At 37.6% G+C, this 22652-nt stretch overlaps 2 protein-coding genes across 3 annotated transcripts; both read left to right on the top strand.

The window, feature by feature from the left end:
• The first annotated feature begins 2120 nt into the window (after nucleotides 1–2120).
• On the top strand, nucleotides 2121–6846 carry LOC137719619 (serine/threonine-protein kinase rio2-like). The gene is made up of 13 exons (XM_068458652.1): nucleotides 2121–2524; nucleotides 2634–2680; nucleotides 2783–2853; nucleotides 2951–3064; nucleotides 3163–3338; nucleotides 3442–3530; nucleotides 3794–3911; nucleotides 4105–4178; nucleotides 4307–4354; nucleotides 4755–4923; nucleotides 5201–5326; nucleotides 5836–5943; nucleotides 6346–6846. The coding sequence occupies exons 1-13, from the start codon at nucleotides 2441–2443 to the stop codon at nucleotides 6532–6534; spliced, it is 1413 nt and encodes a 470-aa protein (XP_068314753.1). The 5' UTR covers nucleotides 2121–2440; the 3' UTR covers nucleotides 6535–6846.
• A 236-nt stretch (nucleotides 6847–7082) lies between these two features.
• On the top strand, nucleotides 7083–16533 carry LOC137719618 (uncharacterized). 2 transcript variants are annotated; one of them, XM_068458650.1, is made up of 14 exons: nucleotides 7083–7681; nucleotides 8126–8202; nucleotides 8749–8907; nucleotides 9676–9889; nucleotides 11366–11452; nucleotides 11532–11671; nucleotides 12433–12513; nucleotides 13013–13077; nucleotides 13740–13912; nucleotides 14219–14349; nucleotides 14446–14530; nucleotides 15035–15248; nucleotides 15402–15502; nucleotides 15663–16533. In XM_068458650.1, the coding sequence occupies exons 1-14, from the start codon at nucleotides 7514–7516 to the stop codon at nucleotides 16161–16163; spliced, it is 2196 nt and encodes a 731-aa protein (XP_068314751.1). In that variant the 5' UTR covers nucleotides 7083–7513; the 3' UTR covers nucleotides 16164–16533. The 2 variants fall into 2 exon arrangements, with proteins under 2 accessions (XP_068314751.1, XP_068314752.1); XM_068458651.1 differs by having other exon boundaries at nucleotides 7638–7681; nucleotides 8771–8907.
• Nucleotides 16534–22652: the final 6119 nt, after the last annotated feature.

The raw sequence follows: 22652 nt of genomic DNA, 5'->3' as shown, positions 1-22652 counted from the left end.
AATGTCTTTCTAGTGATCGAAGCGATTGGCTAGAGCGAGCTAGATGGTGCATGGATTCTCTTCTGCAAGGTAGTCGGTCTGTAGTGCATCATGGATGTGTCTGTGGATGAAGATCATAACAGTAGCTTTCAGAGCTTTGTCGACGGGTTCATCGTCGGTAAGTTCCTCAATAGTAGCTCTAAGACTATTTTCAGTAAGATGAAGCTTCACGTCTTATACCCACTTTAGGTAGTTTCTTCTAGAGACTTCCAAAGTGGTGAAATTGAGCTTGTTCAAGCTCGACATGTCCCTAAAACGGAGGGTACAACAAAATGTGGTTAGTCGTATGGAAAGCCATAGACATATATCGTAGAACATGCAAGTTCTATAGACATGTGTCGATTTAATTTAAGCATGAAAGCTACGGGTTTCATGTGGTAAGTTTTGAATGAAAATTGTGGGTTTCAAAGGCACTAAATTTGAAACTACAGACTCGATTTAGTTATGAACGTTCATTTCATATATAGGGGTACCTGCAAGAACACAGAAGACAATATACAATAAAGCGTTGTGAATTTGTGGATTGCTTTAGGAACCCAAGTGTGAGTGCATCGGGATTACGAAAGATAGTCTGGTTCAAAGAAACGAAATAATGTATTGAATCGTTAATTGCCAAAAAGTGAACTTTAGGCCAATAATTTTGGATTAATTATCAGATTAATGAACTGCTGGTCACTTTAATTAATTCAATAGATCGTAACTATTCAGGTTTGATCGTAGAAGCAAAAATAACAATAACATTCGGGTTAAAATTATAGAGAATGCCAAAAAATAGCATTGGATTAGCATAGCCCAATATCGGTGGGCTTGGGTGCTATGTGCAGGGCTAAGCTTTAAAAGGGTTTAGTGGGCCATGGGTTGGCTGCGGAGCAGCCCAATCATGGTTGCAAGCCACAGGCTGGGGTTTCAGGATAGACCTAGCAGTGCAGGGGAAAACGGGCCCAGCTCAGAAGCTAGCCAAGGGTGTGCGAGTGAAGCCCAATTGCAGACAAGCTTCGGTTTGGGCTTCGATGCGAGAAGCCCAGCTAAAAGGCTGGCTTCGGATCGCAGGCTGAGGCTAGGACAAAGCCCAGTTGCAGGCGGGCCAGGTTGTGCGAAACCTATCAAGGCTTTGAAGGCTTGCTGGTGGACTTAGGGCTTGAGGCCTGTATGGAGACCAACCCAGGGTGAGGCCACGTGTTATGCAGTAAACGACACCGTCCTAGTGATTGTGTGGCTGCAGGCCAGCCATGTTGGCTTTACGGTGAGGCGTGGAGCCGCGACTCAATCCCAATTTATTGATTTTTTCGAATTATAGGGTTAAAATCCCCAATTGCTTCTAAATTAATTTCGATGCTCTGAGTCACAAATTCCACATAGCATAATTGCGTATTGCATGAACAAAAAAAAAAAAAAAAAAAAAAAAAAAAATATATATATATATATATATATATATATATTGACAAAATTTATGAACACATATGCAATATATATATATATATATATATATAATTGAAATGAAAATATAAATATTGGGGTTCATGCATCATGAGAAATGTTTTCATACTTCTAGGTTGTTTCAAATATTTTAATTTATTTTAAAAGAACATGATTGGAAAAAAATAATTGAAAGCCTTTGATGTTGTAGAAGAAAGCCTCCTCCATGATCATTCAGTTCCTTAGCTTTCGGTAAGAGTGTGCTGATAACGTGTTGTAGGCCTAATTTATTGCAAGATAAAAGAGAGATGTAATTATGAGGTGTAATTATGAGATGTGTGTTGTATCACCCAATTATATCTTTATTTATAGTAGTAGGATTGGTTAAATCCTTAATAGGATTAACACTCTAATATGAATTTAACTACTAAAGGAATATACAAATATACTTCTAGATACACTAGGATTTACACAATTATATTCTTAATCTAATACAATTGCAACAATTTTATAATTTTTTATATTTTGCCAAAAAATATATTTGTATACTAGTATGAATAAAAAAAGAAAAAATATTTTTGTTGAAAAAAAAAAGAAAAAATATTTTTATATTACTATAAATAAGAAATAAAAGAAATAACAGATGTTATAATTGGAACCGCAGCAACAGGAAAGTGAAAACACAGATCCTAAACCCTAAACCCTTAGCCCTCTCCTCGCCGGCGGTCTCTGTCCCTCCATCTCCATCTATCATCAACCTCCACCACCTCAGGCCTTGTTTCCCTTCATCTCTCTCGCTCATCGATCTCTGACCCTCATAGTTGCTACCGTCAAAGCCATCGCCGCCTCCACTGAAGCCCTTGCCGCTAAGATTCAGCCTCTACCACCACAGCACCCCGACCGAACCGATCGGAACTTCCCCTTCCGAGCCTATCACTAGGATTCCCAAGGCTAAAATAGGCAGCAGAGAAAGCCAAACAGCAGAATGAAGCTGGATGTGAACATGTTGAGATACCTCTGCAAAGATGATTTTAGGGTTCTAACTGCTGTGGAAATGGGGATGAGAAATGTAAATAAACCCCTACTTGTTTTTTCTTTTTCCTGAAATCGGTTTAATTTCTCAGCATAACTATAGCTGATTGCTTAATTACGTATATCTGTTTGAATTTCTCTTGCAGCATGAAATTGTTCCCTGTGAACTGGTGGATCGCATTGCTTCGCTCAAGTATGTAACATGTATCTACTTTTTAATTTTTTTTTGTTGTTGAATTTGAATCATTATCTTTTATTTTTTGTAACTTTGATGATCTAATCGTTAAATTTATAGGCATGGGGGTACTTATAAGGTTCTCAAGAATCTGCTCAGGCATAAGCTCTTGCATCACGACTCATCTAAATGTAATGCACATGTTGTAATTGATTCAATCAATCAACAATAGTTTTGTTATGAAATTTATCTTATTATGTCTTTGCTATTGTGTTCATGTGCACCCAGATGATGGGTTTCGCCTCACCTATCTTGGTTATGATTTTCTCGCAATTAAGACTCTGGTCAATCGCGGAGTCTTTGTGTCTGTTGGCCGTCAAATTGGCGTAGGAAAAGAGTCTGGTACGCTACTCTTTTGGTTTATATTACCAATTGAGACTGTTGTCAATCGTGTAGTAATATATTCCATCATTGTAAACGAACTTATTTTTCTTTTCAAGATATCTTTGAGGTGGCCACAGAAGATGGTACGGTTATGGCAATGAAGTTGCACAGGCTTGGTAGGGTTTCTTTTAGGGCTGTAAAATCTAAGCGTGATTACTTAAAACATCGGAGCAGTTATAGTTGGCTCTACTTGTCCCGCCTTGCTGCACTAAAAGAGTTCGCTTTTATGAAGGTTAGTTGTCTCTATCTTTTGGCATTTTTATCTTTTTGTGTTGCCATATTGTGGGTTTATCATGTTGATTACGTGTATGGATGATTTTGCTCTGCTTGAACAGGCTTTAGAAGAGCATGGCTTTCCTGTTCCTAGTGCTGTGGATTGTAACAGGCATTGTGTGATTATGTCACTTGTACAAGGCTACCCACTGTAAGCTTCTCCTAAAAACTACTGGTTCAAATAATTGAATCATTTAGCATTGAAACTTCGTTTCTTTTGCCAAAAATAATAATAATTGAATGAGAAACCCTGGAAATAGCATGTTACACAATGAAATTACCAGACATAATGTGTTTCTTTACGTTTCTTTTGGAGCTGGCTTGCCTAAGAATAAAAAAGATTAGAAAATGAATGAGAATGGTAACGATCGTGCTGCTTCATGGAGGTATGGAATTCACTTCTGTCTTATAAAGTGTACAGGTGAAGCAGTTGCAGAACCCAGAGGTAGTCTTTGAAACAATCATTGGACTTGTTGTTCGCCTTGCAGAGCATGGTTTAATCCACTGTGACTTCAATGAATTTAACATTATGGTATGCATTTGAGGCAGTCTCTGGTAATTTAATTTTACAACACTGTTTCTCCTACTCCTGCTCTCACTTGGTACAGTTTTCCGATATGTTCTATCAGTATTTCAGTTAATATGTGCACTCCAAAGGCCTTATTATTTCTTATTTCAACTCATAGGTAAACTCGTAAATAATTTCCAATTTTCTGTTATTTTAGATTGATGATGACGAGAAGGTCACCATGATTGATTTTCCACAAATGGTATCTGTATCACATCATAATGCACAGATGTAAGATCTGCTTCTTAAAAATGGCAGTCATTTATTGTTGATTATCTAAGTGTTTGATTTGTTTACTTGCCCAAAAATTTTGTTTATCAGATACCATATTCTCATTTTATGAAATTCCCATGTTTCAGGTACTTTGACCGTGATGTTGAATGTGTCTTTAAGTTTTTTAGAAAGAGGTCAGTGTTCTTTTGTTTCAACTAGCAAGTTAGATGCAATTTCTTTTCACTTTCTGATATTTTATATATAATATTCAAGGTTGTGAAACCCCTGAACAGCATTTCTAGTTGGGTTGACAGAAGGAATGCATCCAGATGATATTTGGCACCATTTGCTTGATAACATTAGTTTAACAGCAACACACTGAACAATAACATATAGGTTATGTGCAACTGACAAACTGCTTATTTATTGCCTCCTCCGATTTCATTATTTTCTTTAAGATCATTAGTATATGGTGGTGTCTACTTACTTTTCATTTATCCGCCTGAGGTTAGGGTACGTGTCAGTGGCATGTGAATAAAAAATGTTGGGGATAAATGTTCTGCCTAGTTTGTTAAGATTCTTTCTTTTTCTCAGGTTCAACATGAATTTTCGAGAGTGCAGAGATGATATCGATGGAACAGAGGTAGACACAGATGAAAGTGTGAGGCTTTGTTTTTCTTCCATAGCCAAGGATGCTGTTTTTCTGGACAAGGAACTTGCTGCCAGTGGGTTTACTAGGAAGGATCAGGAAGACATTGAGAAGGTATCATGTTGACGTGAAGCATGGTAGATTCATATACATTCTCAATTTGTATTTGTGGAGCCAGACACTCATATTGTTCTTGCAAGGAAGATGTTACACCCTTTTGGAAAAACTTTTCATTGGGTTATCAAGTGTATAGTCCAATATACATTTCTATTTATGATCAAGTTCATTTAACTAAAAATGCCTTTTCAGTCGTATGCAAGACATCTCTGAGTCCAATATCGTTCTATTTATTTTTGTTGTAATGTTCTCAATATTTTGTTGTTACATGCAGTTCATTGAAGGAAGTTTGGATAAGGATGGTAGTTCTGGTGATGAAGGTGCTGAAGATGGCACGGACGTATCTGTGCTAAATGAAGCGAACATAGAGGGTGTTGATTCATTGCATTTGGTAGATCAGGTACATTTTTCACTTGATGTTGATGTCATGAAGAAATGGAAGTGATCTGAGTCACAATCTGAGATCTTAAGTAATTCTTTATGTGCAAGATGAAAATTAGTGAAATCATAACTGATAGTGTATTTGCAGAGTAATATAGAAAGTTCTTGTGTTTGTATAACGAATTAATAATAACAAATCGGCTTGTGAAAATAACTCTGACTTGTATAATTGTATCTTACTTAGAGAGACATCCTTTATTTCGGTGGTCCTTATTTACTTGGAGATGCTTTCTTGCATCATGCATTGTAATTTCATACTTATACTTAGTTTTTTTTATTTTTTTATTTTTAAATTATTATTTTTAAGGAGGGGAGAAGGGTTCAAAACTATTATAATAATTTAGAGAGTTTTTAGGAGGGGGGGGGGGGGGAGGTAGTTTTGAACCCTGGACGCATGGTAGAAACCCAACACACTATCAATTAGGATATTGGCCCACATGCTAATTACACTTTGTTATAATAATTCAGGATCAGACTTCAAATTTAAAGCAGGAAGAGGAAGGAGTAGAGGACAATCTAAGAAGCTGTGAAGCAGGCCCGAGCAGTAAACCCGAATGTGAAGATGTGAGTGACAAGGTAAGTCTTGAAATTGTACTTCCTACATGGAATTGAAGTTAGGATTATTTAGGCCTTGTAGTGCACGGTCAATCATGGCCTGGCAGATATTAGGTAACTTATATTTACAACGTCATGGGTTCGTAGCTTGTGGATCCATACCTTAATGCAGCTGTAATAGGCTAATAGCAGTTGTCTTTCCTTGTGCTACTTGGGTTAATAGCCCAATCAACTAAGTCAAGATTGTTGAAGTTTATTGTTTTGCTAATGAAATCATGTTTTTCTTAATTAAAGTTAAATGTAATTAGTGAAAGTGCATATAAACTGAGATGTAATTGTCCTTCAATCCAATGAGAAATCAGTTTCTTTTACATTACACTGTAATGATATGGAAAAGCACTCTGAATAGTTTTGTTTCCGCAGGAGGGAGATAATGACACTGAAAAGGACAATGATGCGGAGCTGCTAAAGCGCTTGAACAAGCAGAGACGACGTGCCATGTCAGCAGCCCGTGGGCGACGGAAGACTCTTTCCTCCAGAAATACCTACAAAGATAAGGGCGGCAGATCCTCAACCAGTTGCAAAATTCAGCATCAATTAAGCAGCTGGTAGAATATGTGAAGTCCCACCTCAAAATCCCAGCCTTGGTATCTATAAGTTCCAGGTCTGGGCTTGTTTGGTATTTTATTGAATCAGAGAGTTTTATCTAAGTATCGGGTATTTAAGCGGTATTTTACATGTCATAATACACGTGGAGGAAATGTTATAAATACTCTTTAGTTTCAAAAACAAAAAATGAGATCCAAAAAGTGCTACCATCTTTCTTATAATATAAGAAATCCGCAACCCTAACCCGTCTTTAACCTCAAAGACTTCACCAGATTGTGGAAAACTTGACTTCTTTTCTTTCTTTTGTGGTTCATTTAATTATAATGGTTTAGCCGACTCTCTCTCTACGGCTTGACCTAATTATTATGATAAATAGAATAAATGATCCCTCCACTCTATGGCTTGATAAAGTAGAATAAATGATTTCTTTTGATAAATGGATGTGGACACGTAATAAAACCAAAGTAGATAGATTTAATCAAATTTGTCTAACAGTAGTAAGCGAGATGATGAGGGTCACAACTACTTAAGGTTAAGATTGGTGGGCAAATACATATGACAGCTTTATTGTAACGTAAAATGACAATCATGTCTGTGCATTTTGATAGCGCGAAAAAATATTTTCGTAAGAAACAAAAATGTTGTAAACACACAATTGAAGGAAAGAAACGCACGCGCGCAAACACCAATTTTTTCAAGTGAAAAACCAAGTCCCCGCCAACTTTCTCTCTCTTCCGCCGATCCAGATCGCCATGTACTTTTCTAAAAGCCCAAATCCAATAAAGCGCGTATAATTACACGTTTCTGTCAACTCTCCTTTCTCCGACCTCCGACCACTCCCTCCCCGCATGCCACCGAACAACGCTATCAAACGCTGGTGGCTCACCGCTCCTCGCATTTGCAGCGATCGGGTCGTCTGATCCAATTGACCCGTTTCACAAAACTGCGTCGTTTTTTTTCTAGAGAAGAAGAAGAAGGAGAGATGTGGGTCTTCTACCTGATCTCTCTGCCCCTGACCTTGGGCATGGTTCTTTTCACGCTCAAGTACTTCGCCGGCCCGGAGGTCCCTCGCTATGTTATGATCACCGTCGGGTACACCTGGTTCTGTTCTCTCTCCATCATCGTCATTGTGCCCGCCGACATCTGGACGGTACTTTTTCCATGACGTCGTTTCTTTCAGTTTATGGCTGTTTGAAGTCGATTCCATTATTAGGATTTTTCATATTTCTGAATTTTGAGGCGTTTCATTCAATTGGATGCATTTTTTTGAAACTTTTTCAGCTGGTTGTTTATACATTTCTCTGCAGCTCAGTTTAGCTCGCCTAACTTTTTTGGGATTTCTGTTTCTTTTCTGTAATAATGCAGAAGCCTTTTGTTGTCAATTTCGGAGGGCTGATTTTGTTTTCAGCTAAAGCATTTTGTTTTTCGGTTTCGAATATTTGAAATGGTGTAAAGTTAGTTCATTGACTTACCCAATTGCATATTTGTCATTCAGGACTATCTGTTACTTTATCTACTGGTTCAAGTAATTATTTTGGCTATGCAACGATTGGTGGTTTCACGAATGTTCCTGATTGTTTTATTACATTTGCAGACGATAAACCATATTGAGAGTGGAGGAATATCTTTCTTTTGGAGCTGGTCATATTGGAGTACATTTTTACTAACTTGGTATGGAACATGGAAATTCATCGACTCTTTTAGTTGCCCCTTTTGTATATACTTGAGTAGCCTAAGGTTCAAAATTCCAGTTAGTATATTATCTGGCTGTTACTACTCTCTATCTCTACCTTGGTGATTAACATTACTGTCAAGCATCTCATATTGTGAGCTATTGGACATGCGTATAATCCAAGCAATTGCTAACAATATTTTGGTCGAATAAGCTCCATCAAATGACTTTTCTGTGTTTGTGACCTTTTACTCAAAGTTTATATGTTCTGTTCTCTCTGTCCTGTTTTTCGTTTTCGCTTTTCCAGAAGATTAATTTTTGGTACGAAATAGAAATCTTAGGAACATTCTACCCTATTGTTGAGTTTCTTTTAATGAACTGTTAGTTCTGCGCCATTTCTAATTTTAATCTTTGCAGTCATGATTATATGATTATCTGCCCTTTCAATTTGCCTTTGATTGGATAAATAATAGCATTATGTATATATAAATGGGTTTATAGCTAACTTGTAAATTTCCTCATATTTCTAAGTTATCTCTAAGCAGGACTGTGGTGCCCCTTATTCAGGGTTTTGAAGACGCTGGGGACTTCACCGTGACAGAGAGATTGAAGACTAGTGTACATGTTAACTTGGTTTTCTATCTAATTCTGGGGTTTATTGGTCTTATTGGATTAATTCTTCTCATCAGTATGCACAAAAACTGGTTTGATCCTTGTCCTCCAAATTTGATTTATATCCATGTCGATAGTAACTTCTTCTTAGGTTTTGCCTATTAGGAGTCTAGAGACATTAAATAAGTTGTTAAATTCTTATTTCAAATGGCCCTGCTCCCCATTTATGCGATAAATACTGAATTATTGCTCTATCTGTTTCTTTTGTGTTCTGAAATGATTTAAGGAAACATCGAAGAACTTTCGATTTTTTAGGTTATTGATTACTATCAAGATGTTGAACGTAGTTTATAATTGACAGTAAGAGCAATTGGATACAGTAGCAGTTTATTTAAGAACAGTAGAACACACATTAGAGTTTCACATCCAAGATATGTCTATGTAATTTTCTCTTTCCTAAAAACCTATGAAATAATCATTTCTGCTACAATAGATGATTGGACCGGATAACATTGAAGTTAAAAAAGAGTAAGTACCTTGTAACTCGAGTGTGGGCACTAAGGTGGTAGGACAATGGTTCAATTCATTTGGCAGGGCTTGCTGTTGTATTTTACTGGCTGGCCCCCTTCCAAGTTAAGTTGGGTCATAAAAAAAGTATGTAGTGCAAACTAGATGTAAAAATTTGCTCAATTATAATTACAGACACAGTAGAGAAGGCTATAAGGAGTAGAAAGAAGATAATGTTGCAGCCAGTATAACAGGGCTCATTTTTTTTCTTTATGATTTTCCTTGGCTATGTGAGCTGTCCTGTAGCTTGCTCATTTCTTTCCATTTTTTCCCTTTTTTTGCTTAATTAACAGGGGTGGAGGTGTTCTTGGTTTTGCCATGGGCTGCTCGAATACTTTTGGACTTGTTACAGGTGCATTTCTTCTTGGATTTGGTTTGAGTGAAATCCCGAAGGGCCTTTGGAAAAATTCCGATTGGACTATCCGCCAAAAAGTTCTATATCATAAAATTGCCAAAATGGCTGTGAAACTTGACGACGCTCATCAAGATCTTTCAAATGCTATTGTGGTAACTCTCAGTTGTTAATGCAAAGACTTCTGTGTTTTCTTTTGCTCTCTGCTCTCTTTTTCCTTGTCAGAAAACTATGCCATGCTATATTGATCAACATTTTCGGGTTGTTTAAATTTGTTTTAATGCATAAAAGTTGATTTTTCAGCATGTTTGTCTGAAATTCTGAGTTGTTATCGTTGTTCATTTACCTTTCTGTAACTTGTACCTATGTACAAATTACAGGTGGACATTTTTCCAGCGAGCTGTCAAATCCGATTGGACGGCCTTACCAGATTGGCCCGGTTTTCTTTTCTTATTCTGATTGAATTAAGTGAATACCTATTCAACCTGATAGATCCAGTTCTGTGTTGTTTTAAATGATTAACCCTAAATATGAACTCAACCCAATTTGAATAATACAGTATTGAAATTTGTGGTGTTCGCATTCAGTTGATATTTGAACCAGTCTTGTGTTAAACCAAATGTACCAACGCCTGTACTAAACCTGGTTTTCAGATAATATAATTAATATTATACATAAACTTTATTCATTTACTTCTAATAAATATGTTGACTAAATAACAAATCATATTTTGGAATTGCTTCCATAGCTGACTTGGCCGAGTGCATGATTTTTCATTTTTCCTAGCAGAAGACTGTTACACTGTAACTTTGTTCATGCTCGAACTTTCCCATTTCCGAACTGTACGCTTCCTCTCCTGTGATATCTCTCTCCTTCATCAGTTAGAAACTGAAGACTCACTTTTTTTTCTTTATCAAAGTCATGGATATCTCTCAAGGGCTCACAGTTCTAGCAGCTTATGTTGACCACGCATTTGATCTCAGACCTACTTTGGTGTTTATATTCTAATTTTGTCTAATGCTGAGAGTCAATCTCAGCTTTTTTTTGTGCAAGCTCAATAGAATATTTCATGTCTGTTCAGCTGTCTTAACCCAAGAGCTTTGTATGCTTTTATCTTGTATGCTTCTGTTATTCTCAATGAAATCTTTACCCTTGTAAAGATTCTAGAAGAGAACTTTCAAGGATTACATATGTTCATATACACAAAAGGGGTTGGGGGAAAGGAGGAATGGAGTATGGTCCCCAACACGTGATCTCATATTCCCAACATATGTTGTATCTATGACAATGGGGAAATGCATGCAAGACTGTTAAGTTAATGTATTTGTGGGAAAAGAAGTTACATTATTTGCCTTGTTTCCTTTTTGGCTGTGTGTTTGGTTACTCCCTTCAGAAATGTTGTAATTTTCTGATCTTTGCCTTTGTGAGAAATTCATGTCTCATGTTTCCTTAAAAGTTGAAAGTTCTTCAAAGATTTTAACCCCCTTTGTCTTCTTGGCATGAACTATGCTTTCCAGTTTTCACTGTAGTGTTGTAACTTGTATCTTTGTAGTTTCTCACAGTATGATTGTACTTCTATATAACTTTGATTTGATATTACTTTTCTCTAAACTTAATGGTTTGCTCATTAGGTTGCCCAAGCAACATCCACTCAGATGTCCAAGCGCGATCCTTTGAGACCCTACATGGATATTATAGACAACATGTTAGCTCAAATGGTATCTATTTACTTATTTACGCAATTGAAAAGAAACAAAATTGATCCTCACTATCTGTAATTTTTCCCTCTCTTACCAGTTCAGGGAGGACCCATCCTTCAAACCGCAAGGTGGCCGATTAGGTGAAAACGACATGGACTATGATACTGATGAAAAGTCAATGGCAACGCTTAGGCGTCATCTTCGAAGAGCCCGGGAAGAGTATTATCGGTACAAAAGGTAAACCGCTTTGCTGAATACATGTCTGTATGTTCATCATCTTCATCTGCATGATATTCACTTAGTTTTTTTGCATTTGTTTGTGAGTAAATCGATGTTTATTCAGGCTGTAAATGTTCTATATAATCCTTAGTGATCAGGAACTACATAGGTTGCAAATTTCTTGTAGATGGCTGTCTTGCTGCTTGTAAAACAATCTTATGATATGTGCTCCTTTTAGTTGATCTTTGTTGTAGTTTTTCATACTGAAAAAATATTACTCTTAGAAAGCATTGTTACACGTCAATGTTTTTGCACATATTGAATTAGAATTTACCTTTCTGCTTAATAATGGAAAAACTTATTCGTTGGAATTGTATGTTTAATTCAGTCTATGCAGTAATGCATTATCAATCAGGTTGCTGATATGTGAATAAGTTTGTTGTCCTGTAATTTTTCCTTTCTAGTGTTGCTTTGCTTTAGTGTTGCCATGCTCACCTTTTGTATTATAAATCAAGATATAACTGAAGGTTTGTGTACTGTTTTCTACTGGATGCACGCTGATGGAATAGGCGTATATAAATGCTAAGTACTGGTATTTACTATTTATTGTCACAAATAAGTATATGATGTATTTAATAATAATGTGGGATTCAAGTTTTTATTATGAATTTAGGATCCAGAGTCAACTACTATTTTCACCTTCGGATTCAGTATTCTACTGGATTTGTAATTATAATAGTTAGGTTCGTTTTATCTAAAATTTGCCACTAGTTTTGCAGTGAGTATATGACTTATGTTTTGGAGGCCCTTGAACTTGAAGATACTATAAAAAATTATGAACGCCGGAGTTCTACTGGATGGTATGCCTCTGATCCTGCTTTCTCTATTCTTATTCCATCGTTACATGTATGCTACAAACACGCACCAACTTGCACACACTTATATATATATGGGGTAATGTTCTCATCCCAAATATCTTAAATGTTATGTTGCTAAAGTGTCAATATTTGATCACACATGCAAACAAGAATCCGTTTGATTATTGGTGCAGAGTAACAATCAGACAGCATAAGATGTTAGACTGACTGGAAAGAATATATGCATATATATACACACACATAAATTGGATCGCTGAAAAAACTTACAGAATGATTACTATCTCAAATATGAGGGACCCCTCAATGGAAGGGGGAGGATCCGTGACACCACTTTTTTTACACAGCTTTTAGAATATTAAAAGTGGTGCCACGGATCTGCCCCCATATATAAAATATAATTATGTTATATTGATATATGTTCTTGACTATTAATCAAAAGAAAAAGAATTCTTGACCTTACAAGTACATGCTACCATTTCAGGAAATATGTCTCAAGCTTCAGACCTACTCGAACTGGCACATTAGGATCTCCTGTTGATACAATAGGTAACATTCAGATCAATAAATTCCTTTCTACATTAAATTTTAAGTACTTGGTACGGCTGAGTTATGAATTCCATCTTTTGTTAAGTTGCATGTAGGGTCTTGTATATGCTTTAATGTAAATAGGATACATACATGTGAAGACAGAACTTTATATTGTCTTATCTTGGCTATAGAAATACATTCTTGATAAACCCACTATATATAGTCTTACTTTATTTTCATGCATCTTTCCACCATAAAGCTTCTCAGAGTATCTCCAAGGGAGTATACAAACCAAGTTGGCAAAATTGTACTATATGAACCAATGTGGCATGTTGCCTACCCATTGGTCTCATAAAACAAAAAGGGTCACTCCATGGGACTAGGCAAACCAAGTTGGCAAAATTGTATTATATTGTTATAATTTTTTTTTTTTTTTGAACCAAAAAAGATGTAAATGGTAAAACTTGCGGAATGATTACTACAAGGTGTCCCTCAAATAAAGTTATTTGCCTGCTTATATGCCTACGCATTTGTATACTCCCTCGGAGATGCTCTTAAGCCTCAATATTATATTTTTGGTAATGGAACATAAAATTAATGTAAATGAAGCTTTATCTTGTTTGAATATTAAAAAGTCAATCTCTAAACTGAAATCAAGATTAATTCCGTCCCTTTGGCAGAATTCTTATGGCGCTGCATACTAAGAAAAGAAGTTGAGAAACTTTTGGCTGTCATACTTGGTATCATTTCAGTTGCTATTCTTTTAGCGGAGGCAACTCTTCTTCCTCGAGTTGATCTATCTCTCTTTTCAATTCTCATCAATTCTGTTGGAAAGCAAGAGGTTCTTGTACAGGTGGGTGATATGTATTTTAGTAAGTTGTAGTCTTTTTGTTCTGTCAAATTTTGAAGGTCAATATTTCTCGCCCAGGTTTCATTGCTGGACATAGTGTTTAAAAGGAAAAATTGAACGAAGCTAGTTGCATGTGTTCATTGGACTAGTATGAATCCACATCTTTGTGACAAGTTGCACATAGAAATGATTAGAAGTGAATTGACCTTCTTATATAACATGTCTGGTCTTCTTATTTGAAGGAATGCTGTTTCTTTTTATTACTCTAGCGCTCACTGATGTAAATTTGTTTAATCAACTATTTCCCAGGTATTTGCCTTTGTTCCTTTGCTGTATATGTGCATCTGCACATACTACTCCTTGTTCAAAATTGGTATGTTGATGTTTTACTCATTAACACCCAGGCAAACAAACTCAGTCAATTTGCTTATGATATGCTCGTAAGTTTTGATCTTAACTCTAGTTTTACGACTTGAAGGTCTTACTCATCTTTTGTTAAAGCAGTACTCACATTCCATTTTCATCATATCTTCCAGGATGGTTGCTCGTTATGCTCCTCCAGTTTCATACAATTTCCTTAATCTCATTCGTCTTGGTGAACATAAGACCATATTTGAGAAGGTATTCTCTCATCCATCTCATCTGTTCCTCTCTTACTTTTCATCCTTTCCATTTATAGTTATAAGGGTTTCTTGCTGCAAAGCCAATTTAAAAGCTTTCAAACTTTTGTCATGATTTTAATTTAAATCTAAATACTCTTGGGCAACTGCAAGTCTAACAAAAATAAAAATAAAAATCTTTGGTACCTTGTGTATTTGTTTTTTTTTGTAAGTGATGTCCTCTTTTCTAAACATAATAACATTCATGGGTAGCATCATTTTTCCCTGGTTGGGTCTTATGTTTTCAAAACTCTTCTTGATTGATGTCATAGTTTTCTCACATTTGTAAATTGTTGACCAAAAAAATTGGATTTTTCATCAATTGTAAATTCACTCTTAAGCATTACCATAAATTTCCCGTGTAGTTAGTTATATTAGATTTTGGCTTGTTTGTATAACTGTTGAACTACCCTTCCTTTAGTTGATAACTGACTATTCCATTGTATTTGGGGATATTTTATGGCAGCGAATGGGAAACATTGATCAAGCTGTCCCTTTCTTTGGGAGTGAGTTTAACAGAATTTATCCACTTATCATGGTTGTGTACACCCTGTTGGTTGCGTGCAATTTTTTTGACCGCATAATTGATTTTTTTGGGAGCTGGAAGCGATTTAGGTTTCAAACCGAGGCTGATGATATGGATGGTTTTGATCCATCTGGATTAATTATCTTACAAAAGGGTAAGCTTATGCCATGATCTGCTCTTCTTGCAAGGCATAAACTATTATTCACTTGGGCAGGCCATCTGTGAATTTAGCATATTTTTTCTCTTTTTGGTTAAAAATTTCCGTATCTGTTGTGAATGACTAATTAACTTGTTCTCATTTCCTCAGAACGATCTTGGATTGAACAAGGTCTGAAAGTTGGTGAACATGTTATACCCCTAGCTAGGAATTTCAACAGCACGGATGTTGAGACAGGCAGCAACAACATGGTACATTAATAGTTAGCATGCAAGATGTTTGGATTTACTGAGTAAATTATTTGGCATACTGTAGCTATCCTAATATGTGATTTCTTTTCCGGGTTCATATTATCCTTTTTCTTCTTCACGCTTATAGTTCGTTTCCCAACTTAAAATGTTGAATTTTCAGGATAGGACTCATGTTGAACTGAAAGCAACAACCAGTCTAGGCACTGAGGGTGCAAACGGAACTGCCTCAAAATCCTTGAGAGATGAATCTCCTATTAGATATGGCTCAAGCAAAGAAGCTATCAGCAACAAGTATGCTGCCATTAGAGATCAGAGCAGGCAATCATCTTCGAATACAAATCAGAATATTTCTGCTGCCAAGGTCTCCTTGTTTGACGAAGGCAACTCTCACCCTGATAGCATGGCAGGAGGGTTACATACTGGTTTGTCCTCAAAGTGGGAATCAATGAAAAACGGTTTCCAAAATTTCAAGGCAAACATAGCGGCCAAAAAATTCATTCCCTTGCACCAAGTTCAAGATACTGTAGAGCTATCTCGTGCTTCATCTAATGAGTCCCTCGATGAGATATTCCAGAGATTGAAACGGCGGTCGGTAGACCATGTGAGTTATGTTGACGAGGATGAAGATGGCATGGAGGGGAAGTCTGGTCCCAGCAGATAATATTTATAATCTGTTCTAGGTAATGAACTTTACCCTTTTGGAATTGGGAATTATAAAAGCCCAACGCTGCGATTTTGTCTGCGAAGATTAGTCCGGCCTGGGAGGATATTTTGCGATGCTGAAACTACATACATTTAGCAGCTGCTAGTCGGAAGACTCGAACAATTTGACAGGTAAAATAGGAATACTTCAGTGATCTGTAAAAAACAAAAAGAAAGAAATGCCAGTGTTGGGGAATGTTTGTATTTCAATTATACGTGTAATTGTAAAAAAATGTCACCATTTGTTTCTCCACTGCCAACGCCTTGGAGCCGATTAGTATTCATCAGAAATGCACTTTCTTTTGATATGCAGTGCAATATTTCGAACACTAGTTACAATTTTGTATTTTCCATATGACAGTATATACATTTTCATTACAGTAGGAGCGTACACATCAAATTTATTCACCAAATAATGTGTCTGCTCCGATGCCTTTATATTCTTTATAGCATTTATTAAGCAAGTAAACATGCCAAAATGTAAAAATTCGAGATGTGTTGGCTGACACCTGGAAGGTAATGAAGCTATAAAGTGTAGTGATGTGGAAAATGTGAATAAATTTAAACCTAAAAGTACCTAAAGACAAGAGTGTGCTGTGAGCGGGAATGAACCCATTTCACACGCGACGTCAGAGCATAAGTACAATAGTGTGGGTAAGGATCATACCCTTAGAGGTAGCCATCTATACTGAGATTTGCCAAGAATCCTCGTCGATACGAACCATTAACAGCTAAAACCTGGAAGGGCGCAAAAACAAGGGTGAGTGGGCCCGAAAATAGAGTTTTTAATGAAAACCTTTTGACAATGTTATAACTCTTCGCAGTAAAACCCGTATAATTTTCCAGAACATAATAATACATATGTATATAGAAATCATGCTCGAGAGTAATGAAAACCGAGTATATGCCATGTCAAGTATCACAGTAATAAAATAAGTAAGGCAGGTGAAATAAATCAATGTAAAATGATATGCCAGCCAGAGTCACCTAACGTGACCTGTACGGCTGAACCTATAGCTCATTAACCAATTCCTGCACACGAGTCGGAACCACCTAATGTGGTATGTACGACAGGGCTGTGTGTAAATAGGTACGCTCAAGTGAAGGCTGCGCGAATAGTCGCGGGTCACCTACGAGTCGGAACCACCTAATGTGGTATGTACGATAGGGTTGCGCACTAAACTTGGATCCAAGGTGAGCGTGCGGTGCGGGAGGTGAACATCACGTGAAGGATTGTGCCCTGGCCACGGGCGGAAGCACTAACACCGAGGTGCAGAATAATGAGCTCTACATGCCTCTACGTATAACCATAACCAATGCAACCACTAACATCATACAGTACTCACCTAAAACTTACCTAGCCTCCACAACGTCATACAATAGTATGCATATAATAAAATGAAATGCAAGCATGACATGGCATTTAAAAGAATACGCTCGTTTCAAAACAGTTTCTGGGAAAATGTAAAGCATATATACGTACATATATATATATATATATATACGTACATATATATATATATATATATATATATATATATATATATATATATATTGAAAACCAAAAGCCCACTCACCTGGAGTCCGAGCTACAAATCCCTAGCACAAACATCAAGGCGTCACAAACGATCGGCGCCTAGAACAACTATCAAATCATGTCTTATAATTCTTATCAATAGAACATATAACTTACATATCCTATTCGGAAAGATTCGTACAGCGGATTCCCGATCTGTAAGTTTCTAATATCCTCAAATATTATGTATTATAACGTATCAAAGTTTGGTGACGATCTAACGGTCGGATCATCGATTGCTATAATAATCAGGCGGCAGACTTTAATAGAACTACGTTCAAATGACGAAAATTCGTCAATCGGACTTCACCAATGGAATTAGGATATTCAAATTTAGCCTAGGAAGGTTAGGAGATGCCTCGCTCTACGCGCCGTTGGACATGCTGCCGTAGGTGGCGATCGGCTGCCCCGACTCGCCGGAAAATTCAACTATTTCTAAAAATTCTCAAACTTCACGGAAATGAAGATCTCAATGAGTAGAGCAACTTTCATCTCCCCAAATATTATGTATTATAACGTATCAAAGTTTGGTGACGATCTAACGGTCGGATCATCAATTGCTATAATAATCAGGCGGCGGACTTTAATAGAACTACGTTCAAATGACGAAAATTCGTCAATCGGACTTCACCAATGGAATTAGGATATTCAAATTTAGCCTAGGAAGGTTAGGGGATGCCTCGCTCTACGCGTCGTTGGACACGCTGTCGTAGGTGGCGATCGGCTGCTCTGACTCGCCGGAAAATTCAACTATTTCTAAAAATTCTCAAACTTCACGGAAATGAAGATCTCAATGAGTAGAGCAACTTTTATACCTGTGACCAAGGCCAATTTGGCCGAAAAAAGCCTCAATTTCACCAAAACCCGTCGACACCCTAGAAATAGGTGGTTCTTGATTCGACTCCAAACAAGCTTCGACGCCTCAACCAATGCATGGGCTTTGTTTCTGGGTTCATGGAGAGTCTATTAGTGGTGTTAATTGAATCGAAACATTTTAGGTTTGCTGGATCTCGGCTTAGGGTCCTCACGGCACCCATTGTTCCCCTCTGGATGTTTTCCCCAAAATACAACCAAATTCATTATAATTTTAGGTGGAAAAGGAAGAGGGAGGGTAATGGAATGTTTTCTAGGTGATGGAAAGCGGCGATTCGCTGGAAAAATCGCCTAAAAAGGTGTCGGAAGGTGTGGAGGAGCCGAGTTGGGTACGGGTCAAGGGGAACCCGGCGGGTTCCTCTCCTTCTCCGCTTCTCTCCTTTCTCTCCTTTCTCTCCTCACCCATTGGTCACCCTCTTCTCTCTCATCTTCTGAATGGGCATCCCACCCCTCATTTCTCTCCTTTATCTCTCATCTCCACCGCCCATCTTTTCTTCCTTTTAATATGGGTCACACACGTGGCTTTCTAGATTTTGCTCTAAAAATCTGGAGCTTTCTTGAACTTTATTAATTTACTAGAATGCCCCCAACTTAAAACCTTAATATGTCCTTCGTTATAACTCCAAATTGCTCTCCGTTTGCGCTCACACATCCATAACGACGAGTACTACGAGGATACACCAAGAAAATGAATCTTACATAACTCGACAAGGCGGTCAACAAAAGTCAATGCATTTGCCTTGAAGGGCATTTTTGAAATTTCACATTTAAAAATTATAAAGACTGTAACTTTTGGGGACAGGTCGTTACATTTAATGCTTAACGAAATTCATAATTGTTGTAGGTAATAATAAAATTCAATAACATAATTAGGGTATTGTTGTGGCATAAGTTGTAAATAATTTATAATAATAGGTTACTTATTTCCCACATTCAACAAGTTTAAATTTTAGGTTTTATTTGAATGTTGAAAGAAAGATGAGTTTAAGTTTAGGAAACAATAGTTACAAGGGCTGCATCCTAAGGCCATCTCCAACCGAAGGAGGGCCAGAAGGCTCCTTTTAGCCTTATAGCCCTCCAAGAAATTAATATTTTAATGAACATTGCCAGGCCATATTTCTTACCATCTCTAACCGAGGGACCAAAGGGACATAGGCCAAACATAGCCCTGTGACAAAAAACCATCTCCAATCGAGGGGGCCAAAGGGCTATAGGCCAAACATAATTTATTATTTTAATTGAATTAATATGGTTACTTAAATTAAACTACCTCAATACTTTTTCGAGATGGAATCTCAATAATTTTACGTCTAGGATTTCGAGTGTCACGTGTCGATATGTGAGTAACTTTGCAGATTTCTTGTCGATAAGGAATCTCAATAATTTTACATCTCGGATTTCGAGTGCCACATGTCGATATGTGAGTAACTCTCCAGATTTCTTGTCAATATGTAATCTCAAAATTTTTTTGGATAGGATTTCGAGTGCCATATGTTGAGATGTAATTGGCTGTGGGAATTTTAGATAGGATTTTTATCTGCGTGGCATTTCTTATCTTTAGCTTCCAATGTCTACAAATAAGGTGGATATTAGCTTATAATTCACATACCTTCAGCTTTGCCTTCTCCAATATCTCTTTCAATTCAATTTTGCAATGAATTCCAACTTTGGATCCTCTTCAGATTCCAATTGGGGGTCCTCATCCAATTCCGAACTGGAACTAGAAGATAAATGGGCGCATATGAGACGAGAAGATGAGGAGTCCGATGAGGAAGATGAAGCATGGTGCAATGCATCATATATAGCAGCCATGGTGTTTAAGTTTTATGTTGTTAAATGTTTTTTATTTTTTTTATTTTTAATGTTGTTTAAGTTTCATTGTGACAGCCCGTCCCAGATTTTTCGTACCGTAGGGGTAAAATGATAGTTTTGCCCCTAGTGTGTTGTTTCGTTGTGTGGTCATTTTGGGGGTTTTGGTTGGTTGTTTTGGACCACACACACACACCCACACTCACCCTCATCCTTTCCCTGTCCCGTATCTCTGTCTCTGTCTCTCTTTCCCTCTTTTCTTCACTATACGTACGGAAAAGACCCATTGTGCTCGAAAACATCATGGATCGAGGAAGAAAACTACATATTTGTGCTCGTGAAGTCCTTAGGAGTTCAACCATACCCATTTCAGGTAAGGGAACCTTCATTTTCACGTTGAACCCGAGATGCTCAATTCAGGGTACTGTTCATGCACACGTAAATTCATGTGTTTTTGGGAATTTCAAGCTTGTAGGAAGCTTGGTGAGGTCCTTAGGAGGCTTGGTGTGGTTCGTTTGAAGGTTTTGGACGTCGGGATCGTGAGTTGCAGGTTTGGGCGGATTTGGTGGAGTTTTCCCGGTGAGATTCCGTTGGTTTTAGTGCTTGAAAGTGGTAAGGATTTGTTCCTCTAGTTGTAAGCTTCATTTTGGTACCAATTTTGTGAAATTTGGGTGAAAAACGAGTGAGATACGAAGTTTGGAAATTTTCTCGGTTTTCTGGCGATGACGACGGCGCCGGAGTTTGGCCGGAGAAGATGACGGAATATTCCATCAGTTTGGACGGAATATTCCTAACGGTGTTAATGGAATCTGTCAGACTTAACGAAATATTCCTGACAGCGTTAACTGACGCCGTTAGTGTGCCAGACACGTGCCTGCGCGTGGGCGGTGCGTGTGGCCGTGCCTTGGCTGACGCGTAGGGGTGTGTGTGGTGTCAGAAAATTATTTTAAAAATATGGGGATATTCGTGAGGTTGAGTAGATCAGGTTGGTGTACTCACACACCCCATTTGAGCATTGTATGAGAAGTTATTTCGTAATGTTGGTTATGTGCTTTAAAATTAACGTTTTTATAGTTGTTTCGCATATAGGTGAGACCTATCCCGAGGACAAGCACAGTCACTCGAGGCAAGAGGGTTACGACCCTTCTACATACCAGTGAGTGGGCTTTTGGTTTTCCGTATATACCTATATACTTGTGATTTTTCCAAAAAATGAAATGAAACGTTTATATGTTTTAAATAACTAACACACCCCGATCGAGATCAGGGCATACTAGCTATCACGTGAAGGTGACGTAACCATGTGCATAGTGCGGAAGCTAAGAATAATAATAAAAGTACGAATAAATAAAAACCAAGCTATACACTATGTAAATCACATACATGTGCAAGCGTAAGTGTGAAACACAATATTCAGAGCACAAAAGACCTAGTGCAGTCCGGGAGAAACAACACTAAATAAACACACCCAAAGGTGGTCCTACACTGGTGATAATCTGTCAGATATGCCGTGAATTCCTCGAGAGCCACCAACAGAGCTATCCAAACTAGAACTTGGAGGGGCGCAAAACAGAAAGCGTGAGTGGGCAAAACAAAGCTTTTCAAAATCATTTCAATAACAAAGTTCTAACCCCTCGCCGTAAAACCTGTATACTTCCTAGAAAAAATAGAATATATACACATATATAGAAAACATGCTCAGAAATGTGCCATGTCGAATGCCTCTAAATAAAATGCAAGTACTCAGGTAATGTCAATCAATTCCATGTAATCTGTCAGCCGGAGTCACCTAACGTGATCTGTACGGTTGAATCTAGAGCTCAAATCCACAACTCATTAACTATACCTGCACACGAGTCAGAACCACCTAAAGTGGTCTGTACGACAGAACTGGGTGTAAATAAATACGCTCAAGTGCTACGATCACGTGAAGACTGGGCGAATAATCGCTGGTCACCTACGAGTCGGAACCACCTATAGTGGTCTGTACGATAGGACTGTACACCTAACTTAGATCCAAGATGAGCGTGTGGTGCGGGAGGTGAACATCACGTGAAGGACTGTGCCCTACTCTGGACGGGAGTATTAACACCGGGGGTGCACGTTATGAGCTCTCTATGCATCTCAAATCACTACTAAACATAAACATAAACCATAACTTACCTGACACTTACTTGTGCGTTCGCAACA

Source organism: Pyrus communis, chromosome 16, assembly GCF_963583255.1.
Source record: "Pyrus communis chromosome 16, drPyrComm1.1, whole genome shotgun sequence".
Classification (NCBI taxonomy): Eukaryota; Viridiplantae; Streptophyta; class Magnoliopsida; order Rosales; family Rosaceae; genus Pyrus; species Pyrus communis.
The sequence above is the reverse complement of the archived record's forward strand: the minus strand, read 5'-3'. Positions and strand labels throughout refer to the sequence as shown.

What these genes read in the sequence shown, in the direction of transcription:
- LOC137719619 (XM_068458652.1), top strand. Translation starts at nt 2,441, where the DNA reads ATGAAGCTGGATGTGAACATGTTGAGATACCTCTGCAAAGATGATTTT. An exon ending in TGGCGTAGGAAAAGAGTCTG is followed by an intron (nt 3,065 to 3,162) that starts GTACGCTACTCT and finishes TTTCTTTTCAAG; the next exon opens with ATATCTTTGAGGTGGCCACA. An exon ending in TCACATCATAATGCACAGAT is followed by an intron (nt 4,179 to 4,306) that starts GTAAGATCTGCT and finishes CCCATGTTTCAG; the next exon opens with GTACTTTGACCGTGATGTTG.
- LOC137719618 (XM_068458650.1), top strand. Translation starts at nt 7,514, where the DNA reads ATGTGGGTCTTCTACCTGATCTCTCTGCCCCTGACCTTGGGCATGGTT. An exon ending in ACAACATGTTAGCTCAAATG is followed by an intron (nt 11,453 to 11,531) that starts GTATCTATTTAC and finishes CTCTCTTACCAG; the next exon opens with TTCAGGGAGGACCCATCCTT. An exon ending in AATTTGCTTATGATATGCTC is followed by an intron (nt 14,350 to 14,445) that starts GTAAGTTTTGAT and finishes CATATCTTCCAG; the next exon opens with GATGGTTGCTCGTTATGCTC.